Consider the following 10,756-nt stretch of genomic DNA (forward strand, 5'->3'; position numbering starts at 1 on the left):
AATATCTGCTGTTCTAAATTAGAGGCGGGTTCTCCAGCTGAGAAGCCCAACGAATGTATTTCCGATTCCTGGCACAAATAAAGCAAACCTTTGTTAAACCGACCACGACTAAAGAAATAAGTTATTGTCAGATTATCTAAAAGCTTTTGGACAAAGAGAGACAGAGTCCACTTCACTTTCATTAGCCATACCATAAACCTACTCATTTCAATGTAATGTTGGGAACCCCTACTGTACTCGCTTGGAAGTATTGTTCATAGTAATAGTCAGGACAATTATTACAAGTTTCTCATTTTGACAGACGATAACGCGGTCACCTCACCCGTGACCAGTTCACACACACACTGTCGTCCCATAGCAACGTTTGCGTGAGTTTTGGCACGTTTACAGTAGCCTATTATTGGCCGGCAAGGCTGTGATTGAAATAAGACTGGAGCTGTGTCTGCCGAGACAAATCAAAATCACAGATAATTCGGGATGTCCCGGACAATTCGGGACGGTTGGCAACCCTAAGCATGACCCTGAAAAGTATTGAATTTGTATTCAAACTACAAATGTTGACTTGTCTTAATTTCATACTAATGGCCCCCATCCCCCAGGTCAACAACTTTTTGGGATCGTCTTTTTCAACCCTTTTTCCTTCTTTCAGGGTCACGCTTCTGGTCATAAACAACAAACATACCGGTATGTAGATGCAAATATAAAATGTAATCCTAGATGCTACACTTATGTCAGTATGTGAAAGTTCTGTTTTTGTAAATAGATCTAAAACGTTTAAATGATTTAAGAATACCTCACAGTTTTCACATTACTTTGAAGAGCCATTCTCTGGTGCCTCTATTGCCGTCTTGGAAAACATTTGTCAAAATCTCACAACTCTCCATGTCAAACTATAACAGGTTCCATCATACATTTGTCTTTCCATTGCATTTGTATGTACAATGTTGAGTTGTTCAATGAATACTTAAAACTACCCAATAAAAATATGTATTTCTTTAAAGCTTGCAGTGTTGCTATTTGTCCACTAGGTAGAACCAATGTCTAATTTTATACAGTTGGGTGAGTTGTCACTTTACAAACAATTAAAAAAAGAAAAATGTGAGAAACTACGATGCGTGCCAAAGGAAAGGATAGTTCACAGGCATCCTAGGTATCACTATATTCACCAGAAATAAGATAAAAAATGTGCGTGATTGTTGTTGTGTATATCTGTGTGTGAGAAAGAAAGAGGTTTTGAAAGGATTTGAAACTTGAGCTAGCCAGCAGGCATTGCAAAAACAGGTAGGAAACAGGTATGTAGGTAGTCAATATTTGATTTAACTTGGTCTAAACATGTAGCCTACTGTCCAGCTCATTCCGGAGAGGAATAACTAACGTACCTCAATCCTTTCTTCAAATATGTCCTGCTTTCAACATCATTCTATGGTAAACACTATTACTTTCGGATTCATTTCAATTTTGGAAGCATACTTTGTCATCTATTTGTGACCAATGACGCGTGTATGGCAATAGTTTTGAACGCAGTGGGACATGTCTATGGCTCTGGTTTTGACCAATCGCTGTGCTACTTAACTGTCACTGCGCGCCGGTTTGGGTATCTCCACCCTAGAATTTCCAACGCGTCGCGTATAGTACACAAACACGGGGTGACGTGAGACTATCAAAATGAAAGCTGATTTGAATAAGAACCCCAAAAGTTGAACAACTCGAGTTGGATGAATCCACTGGCTATGATGGATTCCGTTGTTGGGGAGGATCAGACGCTTCCCTTAGACATAAATGGAAGGTAAGAAAACAGATTTAGCTAGTCTGACATTAATAGAGCTCGTTTTCTCAACTACGTGCTAGCTAAGCTATGTTGCTAGCTTGCTAGAGAGACTTGTATTGTAATACAAGCTAGCTAACTAGCTATTAGGTTACTATATGTCTCACTTAACAAAATTTGTTTTTCTACCTACTCCATGACAGTGGAATTGTGAGAATAAAATTGAAGTTATCACTACTAGTCTACCCCTAAAGCTAGGTATCTAGCTAGCTACTTTGATTGTCTACAACTGCAAGCCAGCAGCAGTAGGATGTTGTGTCAAATTAAGATAGTTATTTCGCTAACCAGTAAATGGTTAATGGTTAAGTGTATTTGAATTCGTCATTAATCGTGTCGTAAATGACAAGTCGCGGAAACCCGTGGCGGGCTTGATGGATTTAAAACAAGCTAACGTCAGTTTGTATGAATATAATAGCTAATATTAGCTCTACTAGCGCTACATAGCTCTCAAGTAAGTTACCAGGCTCGGTTAAAAACCTGGCAAACGTCTAGCTAGCATTAATAATGCTAGCTAGCGTAGCGTTTTGGTGATCATATTCATCTGTCGCTCAACGAGAGAATAGGTTGTTTTGAATTAACCCATGTAGCTGCAACTGTAAACCTGCTATACCCAGTTAAGCTACATCACTTCTACCCTTGTCGTCGTACACATGTGCCATGTCATATTTGACGTGAACACGTGAAAAGCGGAAATTTGTTGGTGCTCTCATAGCGGAATTCATCAGCCAGCTGTGCAACTTTGAAGGTCCTCAGCAAGGAAGTTGTTTGCCAATTCTATGCGTTAGAAAACTTTTCTTTCTTCCATTTTTTTAACTGGATGCTTACCACGAAGATGGTGTAATATCGGTAGGTCAATCTATATCCTTGAATCTATACCCGACAGTATTGTAGCCGTCTCCTGCTTAAGACAATGCTTTCAGAGTTTATTGGTTTAGCTAGATAACGTTGGCTAGTTGCTGTATTTTGATAAATAGACCGCCAGTAGCATCTCTGTACCTATGTTTAATAAGTGATATGTGTCTTTAACGGGGTTATCCAGGTGGCAAGCCACCACGGTAACACAAGACGTTAAGAAAAGCAGTGGTGTGAATTACACAATTCTGACTCCTGGCTCTCCTCAGCTCTGCAATTAAATCTTTGTTCGGTTACTACCACATTTGTTACGAAGTTCAAAAATATAATATTAAATATTCCTGGCCCTTATTTAGCATTCCATTGTAGTAGGCCTACTTGTAACTAGGATTTTTTTTTTAACAAACAGGAACGTGTAAGAAGAGGAAGTTGGTGTTTATTCCTTCTTTGTTGCAGAGGCTTGTCACAGCTTCTGGTTGTATTGCAGGTTTTGAATGAGGATTAAAGTATATGTTGTTTACTACAGTTAGTGTTTTCAGCGCACTTATAGTACTCATCTGTACATAGCTGTGAAACATGTTACTTTTGTCATATTGTCTGATTAAGTCACCATTCTCATGCTGACTTGGTGATTGTGGAGCTGAGTGGTGTGGCCTATCCTGCAGTTATGTCAGTTGCTGTAACAACACATATGTGTGGTGTGGTGTCTGCGCTAGTTGGTCTGTTCATTGGCAGTCTGTTAGCTCGATGTCATTGTTCCTGTCTGATGTCACTCGGTGGGGGGGGGATCAGTGCTGGACCTCTGCTGGAGCTGGTTTGCTCAATGAGGATGGAAACAGTTTACTGGACACAGATCAAAAAAAGCTCAGCCCTGACCTTGCCCAGCATTTTTAAGACTGAATCTTCCATTCGACTTGTCTTGGCGTCAAGAATCAGGCTTAGCTTCTAGCCTATGCCTTAAGAATACTGGTCCTGGGTTGTAAAGCTGTTGACTCTGATTAGGGACTGGGTAGGGGGGAGGGATCAACTGCCCTTTACCGCCAGGAAGGGGGGGGGGGGGGGTAGGAAGGAAGTCATACAGAGCAGCTGTACATATTATTGGAGCCAAGAGTCACCACCTCTAGATCAGGTTCAAAGGACCGATCATGGACTGTCTTGCAAGTCATGTTCATGTCCAGCATGGCTTCGCATCATAGACGCTGACTGTTTTTTGACACCTCTTTGGATCTCAGAGCACGCGACGCTGGACGTCTCTGTGTCTTAGTGTGGCATCATGCTTTTTGCCATGTAATTTGTCGATCTTGGTGTTGTCATCCCGATAATGTGTCATTAACCATGCCCAGATCAGATGTAGTGTGTGTGTGGGGGTGGAAATGTTTGATCTCTGTGCCTAACGCCTCTGTTCTCATGCTTGTCCTGCTGGTCAACACCACAGCTCTGTTTGTCCACCATTGAAAGACATTTTAGGCTGCCAAACACTACTGCTAGGTGCATTTGTTTTACATGCCAGGGCTACGGTGGCCCTGAAGTGCAAATGACACCCCCTAATATGAGTACATCCCCCAAATGAAAATACTCCCCCCCCAATACGAGTCAACTCCCCCCAAATCGGATGACTTGTTCACCTCCCCCCAAAAATGAAAATACTCCCCCCCAATACGAGTCAACTCCCCCCAAATCAGATGACTTGTTCACCTCCCCCCAATACAAAAACGCTCTCCCCCCCAATACGAGTCAACTCCCCCCAAATCGGATGACTTGTTCACCTCCCCCCAATACAAAAACGCGCTCCCCCAAATGGAAAACGACATTACATTAACTCAAAAACACATTACATTAACTCTGAACGGAAAGGGTAGGTACTACACTTTAGCGCTGATTGGATGCAGTAGGCTAACTGACAAGAAATAAGAAATTGATTGACAGAAGTACAAAATGCAATAGCCTGACAGAGTTACGTGCACCAGGACATTTATTTGGGTATCGAAGCATGTAGCATAGGCTATGTATGCAAAAGCATAAATTGCAATGTTAAACGTAAACATCGATAGCCAAACAACTAGTCCACGTAACTCTGTCATTATCATGAAATTAATCGTTTTGATTTGAAGGAAAGAGGAAACATTAATGTTTACAATTCAGAGTCATTACACTACTCTTTATTTTAATCAGGGTCATTCCTATGAAATAATCTTAGATCTGCTGTTAACGTTTCACAATATAAGTAGCCTATGCGCACGCTAAAAACGCAGTTGAAGGAATCAGGACTTTTCAGAAGAAAAAACTGATAGTCCACTACAGAAGAATGAAATGCCACAATGACAGAGTAACGTGGACCAGGATAGTTGTTTGGCTATCGATTTTTACATTTAACTCGAAATACTTTTGCCTAAGAAGCCTACTATTTGCTACATGCTTCGATACCCAAATAAATGTCCTGGTGCACGTAACTCTGTCAGGCTATTGCATTTTGTACTTCTGTCAATCAATTTCTTATTTCTTGTCAGTTAGCCTACTGCATCCAATCAGCGCTAAAGTGTAGTACCTACCCTTTCCGTTCAGAGTTAATGTAATGTGTTTTTGAGTTAATGTAATGTCGTTTTCCATTTGGGGGAGCGCGTTTTTGTATTGGGGGGAGGTGAACAAGTCATCCGATTTGGGGGGAGTTGACTCGTATTGGGGGGGAGAGCGTTTTTGGGGGGAGGGAGGTGTATTGGGGGGAGGTGAACAAGTCATCCGATTTGGGGGGAGTTGGCTCGTATTGGGGGGGAGTATTTTCATTTTTGGGGGGAGGTGAACAAGTCATCCGATTTGGGGGGAGTTGACTCGTATTGGGGGGGAGTATTTTCATTTGGGGGGATGTACTCATATTAGGGGGTGTCATTTGCACTTCAGGGCCACCGTACAGGGCAGCCTGTACATTAAACATGCAGTATATACATGTTCTACTTCAGTGGGAAATAATTTTCCTTCAAAAAAAAGTGTGACACCCGCCTGGCTTTGGCAGTTTGCGAAAGTGCACTCCCTCTGTCTGAACATTAGAGTCTGCATGCCACTGGCACATGGTCACACGCACACACACGCACACACACTGTGGTAAACAGTGGGCAGTTGGGAAGCAGCCACTGTCAGAGCAGGTTAAACTGAGCACAGAGTCATTCTCCAGACTCCAGCTATTTCTGGAGATTCCTCAGGGGCCAGGGTTCCAGGCGAGCGTGAGTAATGCACCAACACCAAACACGCTTCTCATCTGCGCGCTCTTGTACAGCGCTCCAGCGCACAGAGGAGGGATCAGCGACATTAGGCTGGCTAATCATTTCAGCTGGGATTGTTTGGGGAGTTTGATGCATCGGTTTGATGGTACTGCATCCACTGCCTCAGCTCGTTGAATCTGTGGAGCGCCATGCCCCCCGGTACGGCTGTGCTTCTCTAATGGGCTTGATGTGACTGTGTCTCATCAGCTGTAGATCCAGACTACCAGATGCTGGGGACTTCTCCATGGACAGCATGACAGGTATGGTGCCTGCCTGACAAAGTCTGTCTGTCTCTCTCTTTGTCTCTCTCCCTCGCTCTGTCTCTCTCGCTCTCTCTCTTCTCTCTCTCTCTCTCTCTCGTCTCTCTCTCTCTCTCTCTCTCTCTCTCTCTCTCTCTCTCTCTCTCTCTCTCTCTCTCTCTCTCTCTCTCTCTCTCTCTCTCTCTCTCACTGACTCTTTCTCCTGTCAGATCTCCTGTCATCGCTTTCTGTTTCTCTGCCGTTGTCTGCCTCTCTCTCCCCCCCCCCCCCCCCCATCCCATGAGTGTTCATTAATGTCTCTTCTGGTGCGTTGCCGTGACTCCAGTGTCTTGTGTCCACAGAGAGAGAGAGAGAGGCAGTGAGGTAGATCTTGCTAATTAGCTCGCTGCTCATTCCCGGTTATATTCGGGACAGGAAGTCTCGCTTCGTCATCTCCAAATAGTTTGAGAGGAGATAAGAGACAGAGAGAAACGAAAGGTTTGTGCGAACAGCCAACTCACTGGCTCCAGGTGAGAATCCGAATGGCAAAGCGGGTCGGCTGTCCCGGCGACGCACGCACCCATGAATCTACTGGCAGCAAACATGTCCCACGCGTCCACACTCTTGGCCAGCTCTCTGTCTGGATCAGCTGTAGATCCCCTAGGTAACACAACACCTGAGCCAGTTATAGCTGTGTGGGGCAGCAGGGTGACCCGGGGGTGACAGCCAGGCCCCATGACCGTGACTCGGGGGTGACCGTGACTCGGGGGTGACCGTGACTCCTGGAGAACTGTCTGTGAGAGACTTGGCCTCTTGACACGGTGGGCCCGCCTTTGAGTCTTTACAGACGGGGGGGCCCGCTGGGAGCTCTGGCCAAACTGACCCTCAGCAGAGCTAGATGGAGTGATCCACGTGGCTGCTTTCCCAAGTCTGGACACCAAGAGGTGGGGAACGGACGCAGCCCAACAAAGACGGTCTCTCCTGTTGATCTCACTCAAGACCGCGAAGGAGTTGGCAGGCTTCGGTGTGAAAACGTGCCGCTGAATCATTTATGGTGTTACATGAGCCGTGTGGTTCGAGGGCCGGTTGGCTCTCTGGCCCGTGCATGTCTAAACGGGGCGGCCCTCCAGCGGGTCTCTCTCACCTCTGCTGATCTCTCTGGGGAGAGAGGGCGTTTTCACGTCACCGCGGTTTACACCGCGCAGAGGGGCATCAGGTCATCGCCCACCCTCCGACCGCCTCTCTTTCTTGTCCCGCAGCGCCGTCGTTTCCAGATAAGATGTCTCCCGTCAAGGCGCTCACCATGAAGGACTATGAAAACGTGAGTGCTCGTCTGTCCCGCCAAACACAGATCTCTCCCCCCCCCCCCCCCCCCCCCCCCTGCATGATATTCTCTGCATCTCAGATTCCATATGGTGGGTAGTACTGTGGACCTTTCGACCACACTACGTGTAGGCAGACAGGATATTTGGGGGGATTGAAACTCCTTTTGCTGCTCTGGCAACCTGGAGGGGGGGGGGGGGGGGGAGCCATGTATGGAGATGTAGTGGTGAACATGCACGAAGGAAGGAGACTGGAGAAAGAAAGAGAGGGAATCCGAGTGCTCTGAAGCATGCATTTTTTGTGGGTCTACTCAGATTTCTCTGCATGCTCACTGTATGATTAGAGTTCTGTAAAGTTGGACAGACTCTGCCTCCCCCCACATACACAGACACACTCTGTTACACACACACACACACACACACACTCACACACACACTCCCTAATTTCATCCCCTTCCCAACCCCCAGTCCCAGATGTGTGTAGTTATAGGCCTGCTGCACAATGATGCACAGTCTGACGCACACACACACACACACACACACTCTCTCTCTCAGACACACTCAGACTCTCTTTTCTTTTTCTCCATCCCCTGACCAAACACAAGCCCTCAATAGAAACTAGAATACAGTGTTCTTTCTTTCTCTCCCCTTCTCTCTCTCTCTCTCTTACTCTCATTCTCTCTCTTTGTCTCATTGTCACCCTCTCTCTCTCTCTGGCTCTCTCTCTCTCTGGCTCTCTCTCGCTCTCTCGCTCTCGCTCTCTCTCTCTCTCTCTGCTCACTGAGGCATGCTCTTTCTCCAGGCATGAAAATGCTTACATGGTCTCTTCTGTTTGACCTCGTTAGTATTGTCGTGTTTGAACTACAGCATGGGGAGACAGACGGACAGAAAGAGAACCATTCGTCCCCAACGACCGTTCACCATCAGCCTCGCCAGCGTGTCTCCTCGGGCCACTCCTGTCCCCAGTCACAGGAGAGGCGTCCCGTCCCAGTGTGCTGACGTTGCCTCTGCCCTTCCCCAGCAAATCACGGCCCTGAAGAAGGAGAACTTCAACCTGAAGCTGAGGATCTACTTCATGGAGGAGCACATGCAGCAGAAATGTGACGACTCCACGGAAGACATCTACAAAACGGTCGGTCCTCCAATTGGTCTCTCTCTCTCTCTCTCTCTCTCGTGTGTATGGGTGTCCTGGGACTCCTGGCTGCATGTGCACAAGCAAACCCGTCGCACATTCTGTCATTGACTCCCCTCAAGTGTTGCCAAGTCACAGCTATGTGACTCCCTCTGAATCATCTTGGACAGGGCGTTTAGACAGACGACACCACCCCAGGCCCGTCCAACCAGAGCCCAGTATGCCATCATCTGCCCAGCCTCTGTTTCAGCCCCAGGCCTTAATGACACCATAGCCCAGCAGCTCCAACCCTGTGCCTGACCCCCGTCCCGTCCCGAGTACAACAGGTCTTTGTCCCAGCTCCTCCTCCTCCCTCCACTCCGTCCTCCAGACTCCCTCCCCCAGGGCCCAACATCTGAGTGCTGCCTGTTGGGGCTGGAGCCTGCTGTTGATCACCTCCTTAAACACCAGGCAGACGCTCACAAGGCAGCGCTTACGGTCAGCCTGCTTTGGTTTGGCCCTCCCCAGGCTCCTGGTGAAGTGTGGGCTGGATGCACATGTTTCTCTGTGAACACACACTCCAACCATGCACAAGAAGCTTACCTTATATGGTCTCCAAATCAGCAGAGGAACGACTCCAAAGAAAGCACACTGAAATCGAACTGAATAAATAATGTTGCTTTTCAAATAGTTCTCGTGTTTGCCAAAAGTTGAACTCCAGATGTTTTAGATTGGGTCGTATTACAGGTTGTCTTGGTTTTGATTGGTGTGGGGTTTGATTCTATTTTATAACCAATTCTGATCTGTGTGAGATCATTTCGGACCCAATGTGAGGTCATGTTGCACAGCCTGCGCTCTGCTCTCCGAGGTTTTCAGCGTGTCCTCCTCTGCCCCCTCCTCAGAACATCGAGCTGAAGGTGGAGGCGGAGTCCATGAAGAGAGACCTGGCGGAGAAGCAGGAGCTACTGGTCTCTGCATCGTGAGTCCTGATCAACCCGACAGCATCTCATCCTTCATGTCTGGATCCAAGGCAGTCATCTCACGGCCTGTGTGTGTGTGTGTCTCTGTGTGTGTCTCTCTGTGTGTGTGTGTGTGTGTGTGTGTGTCGCTCTCCCAGGAAAGCCTTGGAGAGCCTGGCAGGACGGGAGGCAGGAGACTCCCAGCGTGTGAGGGAGCAGGCCCAGAGAGAGATAAGCGCTCTCAGAGAAACACTAAGCAAGAAGATCTCGGATCTGGAGCAGGTTGGACCTAGCTGCTCTCAAACACACACAGACACAGACACACACATCATTTATATTATAAATCTCATATCTCACCGGTATTTGAATCCAGATTAGTGAACCCCAGTAGGTGGTAATTGGTGGTAAATTCCCTGGAACGGATATTTTCTAAGCTCCAGTCTTCCTACCCCTCGTCTGGTCCCTGTCCTCCACGTCAGGACGTGCGAGCGGCGGAGGAGGAGGTGGAGAAGATGGCTGCTATCGCCGAGCAGGAGAAGATGAGGAGCATCGGGATGGAGAAGCAGCTGCTGTCGCTGGGGTTGACCCCCGGCTCCGCCCCCGGCCTCCCTGCCACCCAGCAGCTGCAGCAGGCCCTGCAGGAGAGGGACGGGTACGACCTGGACGCACACACAGACACACATGCAGAGCATACGCACAACAGGATGGAGACACGCATCATCAACACATGGGACTAATGCACGCATCACTTCCTGTGTCCCTCTACAGGGTGATCGAACAGCTGAGGACGTCCGCCCAGAAGCAGGAAGTTCTGATCCAGCAGCTCCATCGGGCCAGCAGAGACCAGACCACAGAGCCGACATCCACAGACCTCCGCACTCAACTCACACAACTCACCACTCTCATTGGCCAGAGAGACGAGGAACTCCAGGTAGAACGTTTCTCATTGCTGGGTGGGTTTGGGTGTTGGGGGGGAAGGATCGTTCGGGCTGTCGATTCTCCCCCAAGGCATTCTCCAGTTCTATTCCAGTGACGCTACAGAGACGAGGGTTTGACGTTACTTCTCATCGAGAGGATGTGAAGCGCGTCATCTGACGTGTCTGTGCTGTGTGTCTGGCAGGCGCTGAGGGCTGAGCTGGACCGGGAGAAGGACAAGACCCAGATGGGCGAGCAGGTTGGTACTCACCTCTTTGG

The 10,756-nt window shown here is 47.7% G+C and overlaps 1 protein-coding gene across 6 annotated transcripts in view; it reads left to right on the forward strand.

Annotated features, from left to right (window-relative positions):
- Nucleotides 1–1,600: 1,600 nt before the first annotated feature.
- LOC124484640 (CDK5 regulatory subunit-associated protein 2-like) overlaps nucleotides 1,601–10,756 on the forward strand; it is a 38,496-nt gene continuing 29,340 nt past the window's right edge. For 5 of the 6 annotated variants that reach the window (XM_047045639.1, XM_047045644.1, XM_047045640.1 and 2 more), the window contains exons 1-9: nucleotides 1,601–1,786; nucleotides 6,139–6,191; nucleotides 7,430–7,491; nucleotides 8,514–8,624; nucleotides 9,506–9,582; nucleotides 9,721–9,844; nucleotides 10,042–10,214; nucleotides 10,331–10,493; nucleotides 10,683–10,736. In XM_047045639.1, coding sequence (XP_046901595.1) covers nucleotides 1,716–1,786; nucleotides 6,139–6,191; nucleotides 7,430–7,491; nucleotides 8,514–8,624; nucleotides 9,506–9,582; nucleotides 9,721–9,844; nucleotides 10,042–10,214; nucleotides 10,331–10,493; nucleotides 10,683–10,736 — 888 coding nt within the window. In that variant the 5' untranslated portion in view covers nucleotides 1,601–1,715. Of the gene's footprint in view, nucleotides 1,787–2,657; nucleotides 2,672–6,138; nucleotides 6,192–7,429; nucleotides 7,492–8,513; nucleotides 8,625–9,505; nucleotides 9,583–9,720; nucleotides 9,845–10,041; nucleotides 10,215–10,330; nucleotides 10,494–10,682; nucleotides 10,737–10,756 lie in introns of all 6 variants that reach the window. The other variant, XM_047045642.1, reaches the window with a different exon arrangement.

This window comes from Hypomesus transpacificus, chromosome 22 (genome assembly GCF_021917145.1).
Source record: "Hypomesus transpacificus isolate Combined female chromosome 22, fHypTra1, whole genome shotgun sequence".
Taxonomy (NCBI): Eukaryota; Metazoa; Chordata; class Actinopteri; order Osmeriformes; family Osmeridae; genus Hypomesus; species Hypomesus transpacificus.